The sequence below is a fragment of the Drosophila ananassae genome, chromosome 2R, assembly GCF_017639315.1.
Source record: "Drosophila ananassae strain 14024-0371.13 chromosome 2R, ASM1763931v2, whole genome shotgun sequence".
Taxonomy (NCBI): domain Eukaryota; kingdom Metazoa; phylum Arthropoda; class Insecta; order Diptera; family Drosophilidae; genus Drosophila; species Drosophila ananassae.
In genome coordinates this window covers 12,716,576-12,732,928 of record NC_057928.1, presented here as the reverse complement: position 1 = coordinate 12,732,928, position 16,353 = coordinate 12,716,576, and the positions used below count along the sequence as shown (strand labels likewise).

Below are 16,353 nucleotides of genomic sequence, written 5' to 3'. Positions count from 1 at the left end.
TGGATTTTTGTCTGGTTTTGAAAATTTTTATTCAGGCCTTCGTGGCCGACGGGCAAGTGTCGAGTGCGTCCACTTTCGAACTCACAACCAATTTAATCCCAATGGAACCCGACACTTGACCGTCCGCCGTCCGAGTGACCGATTTTCCATATGCTTTCCATATATATGTACAAAAACTTAATTTAGACTTGGGAAGGGGGTGGGGGGGAGAGAGAGGTATATGTGGGTGGGGCCAAGAATAAAGTATGTATGTAAAAAAGAATATCTAAACCTTAGATGCAACTTACGCATTCGTTTCAAGTCGATCGATGGGAGCAATGTGGGAGTCGATCGATTGGAAAAACGAGTTTCTTCTGTTCTCAACTTAAATTAAGTGTGTTTTCCTTCTATGTGTGTGTATCTGTGTGAATATGTATGTGTGTGTGTGTTCATGGGATGTATGTGTGGGTAATATAGTTTAGAGCTATATATGATTGCAGCTTAATGCAGTATTAGAGAAATCGAATACGAATACGAATACGAATAGTTTTGAAAAACGCGCAACGTTCGCTTAACCTTTGCCTTAGTCGAAAATTACATAAAGTTTCATGCCATTTCATTGTTTGTTTGTTTTTATTTTTTTTTTTTTTGTATGCCTAACATTTATTTTTCTTCGATTAGCTTAGTTTGCTTGCAACGTTTTCGCTTGCATTTTTTTTTATAATTTTTAAACTTTTTTGTTTTCGATTTTCTTGCACAACAATTTTTTGTTTTTTATTCAAAAGTTTTTTTGTTTGTTTGTTTTTTTTTGCATAATTTGTTTTTTGTTTTTTGGGGGAATTTTTGTTTGATTTTTTTTGTTTTTGTTTTTGTTTTGTGGTAATTTGTATCGTAATTCTATTTAAAAATAAATTAAAAACAAATGAAAGCTACGTCAACGTTCCAGGCGAACTTTAAACATAATATCCTCCGCTGAAACAATTATATCCGTAAAGTTATCATAAGCGAAAAAAATACATTACTGTATATAATTTATATATATATATATATATATAGTATCGTTCTAAATTTGAAAAAATTTGAAACTTGGTGGTGGTGTTTGTATATCGATGTCTGTAAACGGGGGCAGGGCGGGGGGCAAACATTTAAAAAAATAAAGTAAAGAAAAACTTGGCTAACTAAAGATAAACTTCTTCATTTACTTTCGCTTTAGCAACTATGATTTAATTTAAATAATTTATTATTTAGTTTGGCGTCTTCAATTTAGAATCAAAGCGCTGGCTTTTCTCTTCTGTATTTTGCTCCTTTCTCTCTTCTCTTCTATTCCTATTCCATCAATCCTTTTCTGTATCCTTCTATCCTTCATTATTTGTTCTTATGTTCTTCTTCAGCTTCAGCTTCAGCTTAGTCTGTGGATTATCCTGTGATTATTCAGAGTCCTTATGCTGCTTTAGATGGGGGGGCCGTTCTCATAGTGGATTTTGCTAAGCGGAAGTCGGTTCTCTATATCCCTATATATATATTATCTGTGTGTGAATGTGTGTGTCGTGTTCGTGTATATACAGCATAGTTTGTGTGTATGGGGGGGTGTATATGTGTGTGTATCATTCATGGGTAGTTGATTTGCTAACTTAAATGCTACACGGCCATAGCTGCTATCTGCTATCTGCTATCTGCGATTGATGCTTGCCAGGATCTCTGATTCTGTTTGCCAAATATTTCGTATTGATGTATGTATTCTTGTTATGTACGTATGTTTGTATGCATGTTAAATGTTTATAGTTTATGTTTTATGTTTTATAATTATAAATTAATTAATGCTGTACAAATTGTTTCGCTTTTTGAGTTTTGCATTTCCGTTTCCGGTTGCCATTTTGCTTTGCGCATTTGCATTTGCGATTTGCGATTATCATTCACATTCTCTGCCACCTTCCGGTCTGTCTCTCTCTGTATCTGTATCTTATATCTGTAGCTTTGCGCTTAACTAAAATGAATCAATAACTTAGCCGACTAATGCATCTCACCAACAATCCTAACAACTAGCCTACCATCGACTTACAGAGCTTCTAGGTATCTATATTCTATACACATATCAAAAGGTCCAACCGTCCTACTCCACTCCACCGTGTTACTTCTTGCTGTAAACGGGCAACGGGGGCGGGGCCAGTCCGCCCGGTGGAGCAGCAGTGCTGGCCGGCGCCATCAGTAGAGCTGGTGGGGCTGCGGTGACCAGTGGAGCACCCATGCTCACTGCGGCGCCAGCACCACCGAGGGGAGCGAATCCTCCTCCACCTCCTCCGCCGCCAACTCCATTGTATTTCGCATAATCCTGTCCCTGACTCTGCGACTTGCTCTTCTTGCTCTCCTTTTCGCTGCGGTCTCGATCGCTGTGCTTCTTCTTGCTGCTACCGCCGGAGCTACTGCCACCGGATGAGCTATAGCCACCACCAGCGGCATTGTAGGCTGGAACCATAGCCTGGGGAGGAGCCACTCCCCCGGCTGCAGACGACGATGTAGTAGCCGTAGCCGATGGCGCTCCGAAGCCTGCGGCACCAGGCATACCTGTAGCCGTCGAGTAGTTACTGGACTCCACCTTGATCTTCAGCTTCAGACCTCCGTTGGGATTGGGATTAGGATTCTTGATGGTGAGCTTCAGGGGTTCGTTGGCCAGAGAACCTTCCTTGCTGCCACCACTGCCGCCAGCACTGCTGCTCCGCTCCTTCTGCTTATCCTTCTTGTGCTTCTTGCGCTCCTCCTTCTCAGACTTGTCCTTCGACTTATCCTTCTCCTTGTGCTTGTGCTTGTCCTTCTTTTTCTTCTTCTCGGACTTGGTGCTGCCGGTTTCGTCCTTCATGTCACCGGCCAGTTTCGTCGTGCCCAGCTCCAGTTCCATTGGCACGGCACTGCTCAGCGGAGTAATAATGCCCGGTTCCTTTTTCAGCGTTGGCATGGGCTCTAGAAGCTCTGCCGGTGGCTTCAGACCCGGCATGGTCAGGGGGTCTGGTTTCAGGAGCGAGGCATTCGACGGACAGAGGCTCTCCTTCAGCAGGCTGCGCACCAGATCCGGTGTGGTCTCGATCCCATTGGACATGTTCAAAGGCGGGTGTTTCTCCTCGTAGCTCGGGTATGTGGGCAGGCCAGTGCTGTTGTCCAGCTTGCGCAGCTTCTCGCGCGGCAAACTGCCATCCATGTCGTCCAGCTTGTTCAGACCATACTGGCTGCCGGAGATGTCGTTGGCTCGCTTCAAGCTGCCACCGTCGCCACCGGCATTACCCAGCAGGTCGCTGCCATGTGGCAGGGGCTTCTTGTGAGGCGGCATCATTGGCTTGGCCGATCCAGAAGCGGAGGAACTACTGCTACCGATGCCACTACTGCTGGAGCTGCTGCTGCTGCTGCTTCCCAGGGGCATGCCAGTCGGACGGTGCTTATCCTTCTTGGTGGGCGTGAGACGCTCCTTCTTGGGGCTCTCCTTGTCGCGGGGATGATTGTTCAGCTTGTAGTCATGGCCCTGCGGCACCGGCGGCGGCAGCAGTCCGTTGAAGGGCGGCGGCTGGGCCAGCGGCTCCTTCTTCATGTCGGACCACTCGGGACTAAACAGCGACATCTTAGACTGCGATTGTGCCGACTGCGGGGCAGGCGCATCAAGCGCCGGAAGCTGTGACTGCTGCGCCTGCTGCTGCTGCTGCATGTGGCCGTAGCTTTGGCTCTGGGAATAGGGCATCTGCTGCTCAAAGGGCGGCATGCCGTGGACGGTGGAGCCGGATTTGCTGCGATGGCCGCCATAGCCGGCCGATGGTGCTGGCTGGGATCCGTTACTAGAACCCGGATAGCCACCGCGCGACATTGACGGATTCGGGGGAGCACTACTACTGTACGGGGGCGGAGCATTTGGGTACATCTTACTGCTCTGCGACTTATCCTTGGAGGACACTGACGAGCTCGAGGCGGAAGGATGTGTTGGCGGTGGCTGTTGTTGGTGCGACGGCAATGGTGGCTTGGAGCCTGGCGGCATTTTATGACTGCCATGGGGTGGAGGAATACCCACGCCCACCGGCGGCATGCCGCGTGACGATTTGTGATAGTCAACTGGCATCGACGGACGTCCTGGCTGACTGCCCGACGACGAGGATGAACTGCTTCGCTGGCCACTGCCGCTACTGCCCGACGAGCCCATACTACTGCTACTGCTGCGCTGGTGACTGGAGGGCATGCGATTGCTGTAGCCCGGCTGCTTGGACTTGTAATCTGCAATGGAATGGAAAGATTATTACAGAATTCTAACAAAAGCCCGAATTCTAACCGCCACTTACCTGGATGCGCCTCGGACGGCATGCCGCCCGGATAGTTTGGCAACTTGTGATTGGAGGACGACGAGGAGGATGACGAGGAGGAGCCGCTACCCGGCACTCCGCTCACACCGGACGACCGCTGGTGGCTGCCATCCGGACGCCGTTGCTGCGGCACCATCGACGGCGGCGGCAACAGCGACGGATCCGCCCTCTCACGCTCTCGCTCCCGCTCCCTGTCCCGATCCCGGTCTCGTTCCCGTTCCCGGTTATCGTTGCCATTTAGTAGCTCTGGCGGTGGGGTGATGTTCGAATGGTATCCCTTGATCATCTCGCTCATCTTCCAGTCCTCCTTGGGCTTGTTGTCCTTGTTGGCGGCAGTACGATTGCTGGCACCCTGGGCGATGGCCTTAATGGAGTTTAGCTTGGACTTGAGGCGGGCGGGACTCTTCTCGTAGATGGCAATGAACTCGTCCGTTAGCTGCTTCAGGAGGTCCAGGGAGACGCTCTTATCGACATAGTAGAACCAGTGCTTGCCCTCGGTCGATTGGGGGATCTCCCAGCGGGACCACTTGCAGGCCAAATAAATGCAAAAGCAGGCCACCACAGTGGGTCGGTACTGGAGGCACATCGAGGTCAGATGCAGGCTGTGCCAGGTGGTTAACACGATTAATGTACGTTCGTTAATTAAAGGATAGCATTTTATGAGATTGGATATTTAATTGGATAAGTGTGTGCAGGGGGATCGATTGCTTCTCATTAGTTTATCCTAACTAGCCAGCCATAGAACAGATTTTAAATTCAAATTTTCCAAATAACTTATTTAAATGATTGTTTTTTTATTTCTTTTCAAATTACAATTTAAGACAACTTTAAAGTTCGATCACGCGGTATTCGATATTTACATTTCTCTTCATATTTTTCATCAATTTTTTAGTTATTTTTTAACAAAAACACTTTAATTACATGTACTGTCTTACAGGAATATCTTTTTTTTTAAATCATTACAAAATTTTAATTTATTTTTAAGCAAAATAATATGTTTTATCTCGAATTTTTAGGAACTCTCCTTAATCTAACCATGTGGTACCCTTATTTAAGGACCTCTACAGTAGGTAGTTGGATGGAATTTACAAATTTTCGCGAACACCCACAAGGGACTATCGTGTTTTCCAGGAATTACCGAATTTTCCTTGACATTTGGCGGATTTTCCAGCGCAAATTACAATATGATTGCCGGCACTTCTCGCTAAGAAGTGTATCCCTTTTTGTTCAGATGCGGGTGGAAGAGATTTACGGCCCCTGCCCCTGCTGAGATTAGGATGGACCTTGTGTCCTTGTATCTGACTTTTGGTTCTTACCACTCTCTCGGCATTTTGTTTTCTTTGTTACGGGGTTGGTATGTATGTAGTGTTGGTCTATTACGGGGATAAGGACACGCAGGTAGACGGACCGACAGGCAGCCAGATTGCCATATTGTGGCCTGTTAAGGAGTTGTTAGGGAGCTGCATCCCACAACCCTGCACCCGCACCCGCACCCTCACCCGCACACACACACCGGGCCCAATGGTTATATAGTCGTTGAGGGGGAAGTTTAGGAAGGATTACCAGGGAGCAGCTATGTGCTAACCATACCTGTTCGAGGCCAAGAAGTACGAGGTCTGCGCCAGATCCTTGCATGCTAAAATATACCATAGTAATCAGTACACAATCGCTCTACTGGACCACCGTCTGATATATCGCTAGAGCGGATTGGTGCCTACCTTTGACCAGCTGGCAGGTGCGCACCACGTGCGTGTGCGGATGGTCGATGGCCACATCAAATCCGAGCGTCTGCAGCAATACATTCTCATTGAATACCAGCTCCTGGGCGAGATCAGCATAGTTCTGTTCGGTTGATGGCGGCAGGCACTTGTTGGCTGCCCGAATCACATGCTCCAGCTTCCTGGGTTGCTCCTCCACCTTCGCAGCTAGAAACAGGCTGGCGGATGCCATTGAGTTCCGATGGAATTGGGTGAATGAGTGAAATGCATAGAACCGATGCATATACACGATCGCCGTATTGATGCACAGCTGTGACACTTGCAGTCGTTGTCCCATCTCCTGGATCAGATAGGCGGTCATCTGGCGGTATTGCAGTTCATCGTCGCTCTTAATTCCGCATCTTCTGCTTGGAGAGTTCACCAACTGCTCGTTACTGAAGTACCAGATTTTATCCTTTTCGAACGGCAGGTTGTTGTTGTTGTTGTTGCTACCGGACGAGGCGGTGACGGCGGTGGAGGCACCGGATGATGTGCTAGCACCTGAGGAGCTGCCGCTGCCAGTACTGCTGCTGCTGCCACTGTTGCCGCCCGCCCCCAACCCGGGAGCCGAGGCAACGGACATTGGCGTGGCCATGAGGCTCGTCTGTTGGGTGGGCTGCTGGGCTGTTGTGGGTTAGGTTTTCCTGATTTTTGGTTCACATGCAAGCCTCTTGTTTACTGCGCCTCAAAAATCCGCGGAAGGCTGCTGATTCAGCTGCTTCACTGCTGCTTGCTTGTCGTAGGAACTGTACAAAGAGGAAGCAGCGTACGGAGCGGAGAGCTCTTTGTGGGCCGTACTGCTATTGTGGTTGTATTGGTGAGCGGCGACGGCGACGGTTGTGGTTGTGGTTGTGTTTGTATGTGTGTGTGTGTGTGTGGGATGCGGATTTTGGATGCGGGGTGCGGACGGGATTTTTTGGGGGGATCACAGCACATTGGCTACGCCGCACACGGAATGCACATTCGTTGTCCTGTAGCTAAATGCTGGGCTGCAGGGGCTTCACATCGGCTGGTTGTTGGAGAATTCCACGCTTTTCACACTTCACTTTCCGCTCGCGTGCGCGTGTGTTTGTGTGCGTGCGTGGTTTTCTGGAAATTGCGACCGCGACGACCAGGCGACGTGTTATGCAACTTTCGCCTTTATTCGTAGCAATTCCTGCAGCATTCGGCGTCGCGTTAGGCACTGGAACCACGGCGGTTCTTTACTGCTCGTTATTTTTTCGACAAAGCATTACCTGGACTACCTGGACAATGACAAACTTTGCGGAAAAAAAATGTATTCAGTAGGGTTGTTGATAATATATCAAACTATCGATACATATTTATATCGATATAGAGTTACCAGAAACGTCCGAGTTGCCACTTTATACCAGTTTTTAGAGGTTGCCAGATGTTTTATCGCAAAAGGTATAAATGGTAACACTTTTCAACATTAAAATAATGAAACTTTTCAGCACTAGACTGATAACCTTTTTCAACACGAATTTTCATTTAAATAATGGATTTAAAAAGGGTTAGAATTGTCAAATTTTACTTTCATTTTAAGGCCATCGGGTCTTTTTGGGTATCATGCCAGGAAACAGGCAGATAAAAATAAGTTCATAGGACATGAAATATTTTAATATCTGCCGGTTATTTTTGAAATTCAGAATAGATCCGAGAGTTAGAAAATATTGAAAAGACACTTTTACATTCCATTCCGAGGTACTTTACTTCACACCAACTAAAAATATGCCATAAAAACACTTTGAAATATTGTTATTTATAAAACAGATAATATATATATATATTTTATAGTTTGTAGATTAAAATATACAAAATTTAGCTAAAAATCTTAAAACTCTTATGTTTTCATAACAGTAAATAATTATGCTAGCTTGCGACATTAGCTCTTAATGCATTCTTATAAAAATTAATCTAAACCTTTCACTTGCTTTCTCTCTAACCATTAAAATTCACCTACACACCATCGATTCCTTCGATCCAACGTTCAATATCTTACTACGTATGCATTTAAAGTATGTGTATATATCATATATCATATATATTGTGGCTGGCTTTAGCTGATTTCCATCGCAGACATTTCAAAAAGTGTCTGGTTAAATGTACAAATATCGAAACAAAACACAACTTAACGGCAAAACTCTTAACTTAGGGTTAGTTATTCATAATAAACTAAGTATAACTAATGTTAAGCCGTTCAACATATTCATCTAAGCCCGTGGCCAATCCATATCATTCCAATATAAATATCAATAAGTCAAAATTTAATCCCACGATCTTTTTTTTAAAAGCTATATAGTTTCGTTTTTTTGTGGTTACCAATTGAGTTGTTTCTTAGACTAATAAAGAAATCCTGCCCATCGGCATTCGTTCATCTTTAATTTAGTTGGTCTTATCCAGCATTTTCTTGGGGTTATTCCAAATTAATTTGGGGTATATATAATGTATATAGCCTATGTCTAAGATTATAGCCAAAGGGAAACATGAGGTCCAGAAGTTGTTTATTTACAATTGTCGTGCTAGCTTTGAAGAGTTCTTTTCTTGAATTGGTTGGCTTTAGATACTATTTCAGAAAATTTATGAAAATCAAAAGTGGAAGTACTGTCTTGATTTAAAGCTGTATTATTCTGGGGTCTTGGATCAGATTCATATTGACCGATTTCGTTGTACTCGAGACGTGTCTATATATTGTTTCGATTCTGCGGCTGTTTCTTTCCGGGTTTCCTTAAAATCTAGCATCCACTAGTTGGTAATAACTGATTTACGCTAATTAATAGATAGACATATATATAAATCCATGATCTGTGGGGAAACCTCATAAACTGAGACCTTTGTTAGTGGTGTTTTTTTTTATGCCATAAATATAGAACTGTGTTGTGTTGTGTGTGTGTTTAGAACTACAAAATACACCAATCCGATTTATCTAAAATATGCATTCTGCTCAATAGACTCGATTATAAATATCGGCATTATCCTATATAGACTTTGAATATACTATAACTTATGCAACTTTATGTACTTTTCATGGGAGGTATATCTAGATTCCAAATTTGTAGCGGGTTTCATATATTTGTATCATATCTTTTGCTTACAAACTAATTATTTCATTGTTTTTCAGATCAGATTCGAGTTGAAATAAAACGCATGCTCAAATTGAAATAATAATTTTATTTAAAAAATAAAAAATAATCATAAAAAATTGTTTACAATGAACAGAGTTGAACTCAAGACTCACTTTGTTTATTTGCATCATCAATCAATCAATCAAGCAATCATTATAAACAAAATGATATATTGTAGATTTCATCTTTACGTACACATTAAAATAATAATATTAAGAATAGATAAAGGTACTTAGAGAACGCAACTATTAAAGAAATAGATTAAAGAACTAGGAGTTGGAGGAGTTTATTCTCTGTCCGAATAATCCTATTCAAGGTTTCTTTCAAGAGATTGCACGTTTTGGGCAGTGTTTGTTTGGAAATTGTTTTGTAGAATCTGTTTATCTATTTATTTAATATTTAATATTTGTATATTGCATTGAGGATCTCGATTCTGTTTGGGGATCTGGATCTGTTCTATTCTGTTCTATTATTTTTCATGTTTTCTGTTCATGGTTTTGTGGCAGTGTAGCGTTAACAAAAATACGTTAAAAATTAACTTTACGGTTTTTAATTTAAACATAAGTTTCAGATCGAGAGTGAGAGAGTGTGTTTGGTGTTCTAGGACTGCTTAAACGATTGCTCAAGGAGTTGTTTTTTCATTTTTTAATATATTTTTTTTTTAGTTTTTCTTTTTAACCTGTGAGTTTTCTTCTGTAGATGTTGTTGTTGTTGTTGTTGTTGTAAATATACAAAACTTATAAAATAATAATTACAAGAAAGTTTAGACCACCAGTAGCTCCAGTTAGGAAGTGTTTGTTTTTCGTTTCGTTTCCGAGGAAAGTTAAGGGATACATATAGCTGGAGAAACACTTAAATAAATAACCTAATCGTAATTATACAAATATCCTAATTCTATGAAATTATAAATTTCCATCTCTCTTCTCTATAAAATAAGCAACAAAAACAATTCGCCCAAGTGTAGACACCATCGATCGTTAGGATCGAAGATATATATATATATCTAGACTTGGGCCGCGGGGATGGGGGGGTTGGTTGGGCAGTTGAAAAGATATTAGGCTAGGCATATAGTACATACTCATATACATTTAAATTGGATATAGAGATAGAGAATTCGTCCTCATTTACATATTACACACATTTATCGAATATCGAATATCAATAAGAATCAATTCGGTCGTCCTTCGTCCTTCGTCCTTCCGCAATAGCAATTATATAACCAATAATAACAATATTCAATAATTAATCATTATCGTAATCGATACATTTAAAAGTTACAGTTACAGTTACAGTTACAAATTACAGTTACAAGTACAACACTAACGCCAATTTAACCGCACAGGACACAGGGGGTGTGAATATATAATATATGTAAGTATGTATGTATAGGTGTACTCGCATCGGGACCTATCAGCTATATAATTTACGCTTTTTTTTTTAAGAAACTCAACACATGTACAAAAGGGATTCCTTGCGTGGTTTTTCAGCCACTATTGCCGCTAGCCGTTAGCCGGTTGTATTTTCTTCTCTCTTTTCTTTTTTTCTCTTTTTTTTTTGTTAATAATTTTTTTCCATCCTATTCCTAGAACCATTTTCATTATCAAAATCAGATTTTAGGTCTCTGGATTCTCTATTTACACCCCATTGCAGTCGATCTCGACAATGTCCTTGGGCACATCCACGAACTGGTAGACCAGCCGCTGCCCATCCACCTTGGCCAGGATGCCGCGCTGGTAGTAGTATCTTAATGCCCGTCCCATCGTCTCGTAGTTCATGTCCGGCTTGTTCTTGTGCATCCCCCACAGTCGGGACACCGCCTTCGAGTCCACCAGCTTGAAGACGCCCTTCTCCCGGTTCGTCCACTTGATGAAACGCGGACAGTACTCCCGATCCTGCAATAGCTTTAGGAGGAACTCCCACAGGTAGGTGGTGGATCCCTCCCGGCTCCGCCGCTTCACTCCCATCTCCAGCTTGGGCTTCCGCGGCTTCTTCGCCTTCCGCTGCTGGAAGCCGCCCAGCTCCAGCATGTAGGAGAGATCGTAGCTGACGCTGGACGTCGCCGGTTGGATCACGCTCTGGGACTGCGATGCCGACGCCGACTGCGATGCTGAGGCCGCCGCAGCTGCACTGGCGCTTAACATTGCCGCCGCTGCAACGGCGCTGCTGCTGCTGCTGACCACTGCCGCTGCTGCTGCCGCCGCCGCTGCGTTGGCGATCGTGGAATGCGAATGCGAGTGCGGATGCGGATGCTGGTGCGAATGGGAGTGCGGATGCTGGTGCGGATGTGAATGCGGATGCGAGGGCGGACCGTTGAGCTGCGAGTGCGGGTGTTGTTGCTGCTGCTGCTGTTGCTGTTGCTGCTGCTGGTGCGACAGTTGCTGGTGCAGCGCCTGCTGCTGTTGGTGCGTTAGCTGCTGGTGGTTGAGCTGCTGCTGCTGCTGCGACTGCTGTTGCGACTGTTGCTGCTGCTGCTGCTGGTGCAGGGAATGATAGCCGTTGAGGCTGGAGCCGCGCTGCGTTGCCGCCGCCGCTGCTGCCGCCGGTGCGTTGAAGTAGGACGTTGTCAGATAGCCGGGCGTTTGGGGGGTGCCGGCCGATCCTGGCTGGCCGCCCCCACTGCCGGCGCCACTGCTGCCATAATAGTTATCAGGCACTAAATTGAGAAATGGGGAGAAAAATGGGCTAGATTAGTTTAAGGTTTAATACTATTACTTATATATTTTTAATTTCTTTAACTACTAAGTCAGTTCTAAATTAAAAATATAGTATAATAATAACTTAATAATATCTTAAAATTTATCCTGACAAACCCCAACCTATCCCATGGTATCCCCATCACCGCTCACGACTATTTCACACCGTGTCTGAGTGTCTGAGCGGCACAGGTATAATTTTGTATGCTATTTAGTAAGTTGAATTTTTTTTTACATCCGGCGTTGCCGTTGCCCAATTTCACAGACCCCCCCTGTGGGTCGAGAAGGGGTGGGCTGTGGGGGGGACGATAGCCAGTCGGAGGAGACTGAATAAAAACAAAAGTGAGTCGAACAGAGCGGCGGGCAATTTCTCACCAACACACACAGGTAATCTCCGGTGAGAGCAACGTACTCTCGAACATTCGGGTTTTGTTCGTTCGCTGAGAAGTCGTTGCAGTTGCGTTGGTGTTTTTCTCTGAGAGAGTTGCGAATAAAAGAGGAAGAGCACAGAGCCCCAAAAAGAAAGAGAGGAGCATGAGAGCGCCATTATTGCCACACTGCCGTTGTTGTTGCAGTTGTTGTTGGTGTTGTTGGTGTTGCTGGTGCTGTTGCTGCTTTCGTTGTCGTTGTGACCTTCACAATTTGCGCAAAGGCAATGTGTCGATGACCACAGATTTTTATACAGTAACTTGCACGCACACCCCGCCAAACACATACATACATACACATACACGGGACACGAGCCGAGAGCATAAAAGCAACGAGTGCAACACTCACAGTCTCACTGCAATTGATTGTACTGCGAGAGTGTGAGTGATTTTTTCATCCAAAGAGCCTGTAAGCTCGGATTAGAAGAGTGAATTATGTATGCAACAGATTATCCTCACTTTCGGGATGAAATATTTATACAAAAATAATAAAACTATAAATTACTTCTACCAGTGTTTTTCTTCTTAACAATTTATAGATTATGGCTTATCTTATCTTAACTTTTTTATTTGACACTTTCTCATTACTCACCCCCAACACTGCGATTCCATATGTTCCGCAGCGAATTCGCCGCATTGTTCTGATATAAATTCGGATGCAGAAAGGTGCCAGTATGCAGGTGTGCTGCTGCCGCTGCCGCTGCTGCTGCTGCGGCCGCTGCCGATGCTGATGTTGCTGCTGCTGCGGCGGCGGCGGCCGAGGGCATGCCCCCAAGTCGCGCCTTCAGCTCATCGGCGCAGGGCTGGCCGCCGGAACTGGAGCTGTCCACATCGGAGACGCCACTGTCCGCGGGACTGGGCGGAAATGAACCTGCAAACGGGATCGAGGACGAAACGGAGCGAAATTAGCAATCAATCGAAGTGGTTCGAGTCGAGTCGAGGGCGTGTTCAGTGGCTCAGTGTTGCAGTGGTTCACCTTGCGGCTGGACACGCTTGCCTCTCGAGCTAGTACACTCAACAAAAATATGAGTGAAAAAGATATTCAATAATTTTTAAACTTATATTTTGTATAATTTAATATTTAATTAAAATTTTATTATTTTTATTTTCTTATTGAAAAATTATCTATTGTCTTTAGAAAAAATATATCTCAGTGTAATCACCTGTTGTGGCCGTCGTGTAGTTTCTGTGGTGCGGATTGTGGATGGAGCCGCCGCTGAGCAAATTGTGGAGCAGCGGCCGGTGCGGAATGGCCAGTGGCTGCTGCTGCTGGTGACCGTTGTTGCTGTTGTTGCCACTGCCATTGCTGCCACTGTTGCCGTTTGCACCATGGAGGCTGTGCTGCTGCTGCTGCTGTTGCTGTTGCAGCGGCGTTAGCAGAGCATTCTGCTCCGTCTTGATGTGGAGCAGAGTGGTGGCTCCGGCGAAGGATGTTGCATTGTGGGACTGCTGCTGCTGCTGCTGGTGCTGTTGCAGGTGTGTCTGCTGGTGTTGCTGCTGTGGTGCTGGACTTGTCGATTGTTTGACAATAGGAATTTCAGTGTCTGAAATAGAGGAAAAAAGGGATATTTAATTATTAACATTAAATATATTAAAAATAAATAATATTTAATTAAAATGTCGAAAAATCATATTTAAATAGCTCTCGAATACTTAACCTCATCATAAAAATATTTAAAGTACACCCTTCTCTGCCCGCCACCTCTCACAATTTTTGACAGCTACGCCCCCCTCTGTCCTCTTCACAGCTGTCAAAATGCCTATCCATCGGGCTAATAATACCGAAGCAAAATAATAATTCGCATCATAATTTCATAGAAATGTCATGTCGAGAGAAGTATGCAAGAAAAGGAAAACGGAATGCGAAATTTGAAATGAAACAAAACGAAACAATTGAAATGCCCCAATTTGGTGAGCCGTGAACTCGCGCCAAAGCAACAACCGTTAAATACAAAAAAAAACGTCAAATGAAAAACAACGGAAAAAAACTACACAAACACACACACACACACATACTAATAACAGAAGAAGAAGAAAAAAAAAAAACAAAATGGACTTCTCACTTTCCTTTGCAATGCAAGTGGCCGGCGTTGTTTTTGCTTTGCTGATAAAAAGTAAAAGTGCATTTTCACTTATTTCATGCCTCAGCCTCAGCCTCAGCAGCAGCAGCCGCAGAAACGGCATGAAAATAAGCAGAGAGTGGAAAAAAAGGCAGCAAAATTGCATTGAATGTCAAGCGGCGCTAGTGCCATCTCACTCTGTCAGTGCAATGAAGCTTGCAAGCACACACACACACACTCTTATACACTCACTCTCACACACAGAGACATACAATTGGCAGCAAGAGAGGAAGAGAAATCAGGTCAAGGCTTGTCGGCGCTGTTGTTGCTTTTGCTTTTGCCTTTGCGACGAGTTTACAATTTATGCTTTGCTGGCTGCATTATTGCATGTTGTATGTATGTATGTATGTGAGTCTGTTAGTGTGTGAGTGCTTTTTACAGCATTTTAAATACAGAGACGACGACTTCGTCTCGTTTTGATTACCGCCCGCTTCGCTTATTTTTCGTTCATTCGTTGTGGGTGAATGAGAAGCATGTAAAAAATATATGTATATATTTTTTTTATATGTAAAAAATTCAAAAGCCGCAGAAAAATATGGCACAAAAGCGTATTTACCCACAAAAAAAAAAATAAAAACCGAGAAATAAGAGAAAAAAAAGCAACCAAAGTCGTGACGGAAATCGCGCGGCAACCAAACAGCTGTGCAGGCTGCAGTATTACCCCCTAACCACCCGCCTCCACCATCCCTCACCGCAATTAGCCTACAGCTTTTTAACGGAAATTATAAATATAATTTTCGCCAAGTTTTGTTTCGAGAATTTCCTTTTCAATTCTTTTTTTTCCTCTTACTTTTCAGCTCTCTATTTACTTGCGCTTTAATCGCCGTTGTCGAAGCCGAATAGCTGTTGTCGGAAATGCCTGTCACTTGTTCGATATATTTTTCCGATTTTTTTTCAAGTAGTTGTGTTTGTTTTTGATTTTCTTATAGTTTTTTTTTCATTTTCAGCTAGCCGTGGGTATGTGCTCACGTGTTGTTGTTTACGGCGGTCATACCCGGCGTATACGTAATTTGCGGCAGGTGTCAAAGAATGGATAAGATCGAAGTTCTTAGTGATAAATTGTTGAAATGCAAACGACTGAACGATAAAAATAACATTTTTCAAATATATTTTTAAATAGAGCATTGCAAGTATTTGAAAACCATTTATTTCTGCTCTATTTCCACGGAAATAGTTTGTTTCCTGCTGGTATACTAGGCGTATGAGTAATATTAGGGGGATCATGGCCCACAAGAATGAGAAGAAAACGGAAGGATGGGTAATAGTGGAATAGAAAGGAATGTACTTCCTGATGAACTTAAAGAAAACTCTAAACACTTAGTTTTTAAACATTTTTAGTGTGTGGGAAGATATTTCCGTGTAATTTGGTTTGTGGGGGAGTATTTAATGGGTTAACTATGAAATGAGAATAATATTTAATGAATTTATGAAAAAAAGTGAGATTCACACTGGTCCAATGTTCTACATTGCGTATGAGTAATATTGCCCATTGCATCACGTATACGCAGAGTTGAACAGGGATTATAGTTTTTCTGGCTGTTTTTACATATTAATATTTACTTAATAACTTAAAACTTAATATTCGAAAAAAAATGCGGAGTATAGGAAAAAATATTGTCCCACATGTCGTATGAGTAATTTTCACATTGCGTATACGCAGTGGTGGACCTAGACTAGGGTTCTTCAGTATATTCCTGCTTCTTTGAGAGCAAAAAAATGGAGAATCCAGAGATTCAAGCTATAACTTAGTATATATGTAGTCCTACTGGGCGTATGATTAATATTGCGTATACGCCATGGTGAACAAATACCTTTCTTATTCTGCCTATTCCCGCCCACTTTATTGTCTGCCTTGGGGAGCTTTCACTGTACTTGCCCCTTGGCGCCCCCACAGAGCAACAGAGAAACAGAAACCGACAA

The 16,353-nt window shown here is 43.6% G+C and overlaps 2 protein-coding genes across 5 annotated transcripts in view; both read right to left on the bottom strand.

The window, feature by feature from the left end:
* Positions 1 to 1,376: 1,376 nt before the first annotated feature.
* On the bottom strand, positions 1,377 to 7,409 carry LOC6506538 (cyclin-T). 2 transcript variants are annotated; one of them, XR_006507013.1, is made up of 5 exons: positions 6,029 to 7,409; positions 5,901 to 5,946; positions 4,290 to 4,912; positions 2,028 to 4,224; positions 1,377 to 1,963 (listed from the first exon to the last, which is right to left on the bottom strand). XR_006507013.1 is itself a non-coding variant. In XM_001957655.4 (4 exons), the coding sequence occupies exons 1-4, from the start codon at positions 6,660 to 6,662 to the stop codon at positions 2,108 to 2,110; spliced, it is 3,420 nt and encodes a 1,139-aa protein (XP_001957691.1). In that variant the 5' UTR covers positions 6,663 to 7,409; the 3' UTR covers positions 1,377 to 2,107. The 2 variants fall into 2 exon arrangements, 1 of the variants encoding a protein (XP_001957691.1); XM_001957655.4 differs by having other exon boundaries at positions 1,377 to 4,224.
* Positions 7,410 to 9,218: 1,809 nt separating this feature from the next.
* The window catches only part of LOC6506537 (ecdysone-induced protein 74EF), a 41,168-nt gene continuing 34,033 nt past the window's right edge, over positions 9,219 to 16,353 (bottom strand). For all 3 annotated transcript variants that reach the window (XM_032453857.2, XM_001957656.4, XM_014909323.3), the window contains 3 exons: positions 13,477 to 13,857; positions 12,906 to 13,184; positions 9,219 to 11,845 (listed from right to left, as the gene is read on the bottom strand). In XM_032453857.2, coding sequence (XP_032309748.1) covers positions 10,827 to 11,845; positions 12,906 to 13,184; positions 13,477 to 13,857 — 1,679 coding nt within the window. In that variant the 3' untranslated portion in view covers positions 9,219 to 10,826. The remainder of the gene's footprint in view (positions 11,846 to 12,905; positions 13,185 to 13,476; positions 13,858 to 16,353) is intronic.

Coding starts and splice junctions, on each gene's coding strand:
- LOC6506538 (XM_001957655.4), bottom strand. CDS start 6,662: ATGGCCACGCCAATGTCCGTTGCCTCGGCTCCCGGGTTGGGGGCGGGC. Junction 5,947..6,028: donor CACCTGCCAGCTGGTCAAAG/GTAGGCACCAAT, acceptor GGTATATTTTAG/CATGCAAGGATCTGGCGCAG. Junction 4,225..4,289: donor GCCGTCCGAGGCGCATCCAG/GTAAGTGGCGGT, acceptor ATTCCATTGCAG/ATTACAAGTCCAAGCAGCCG.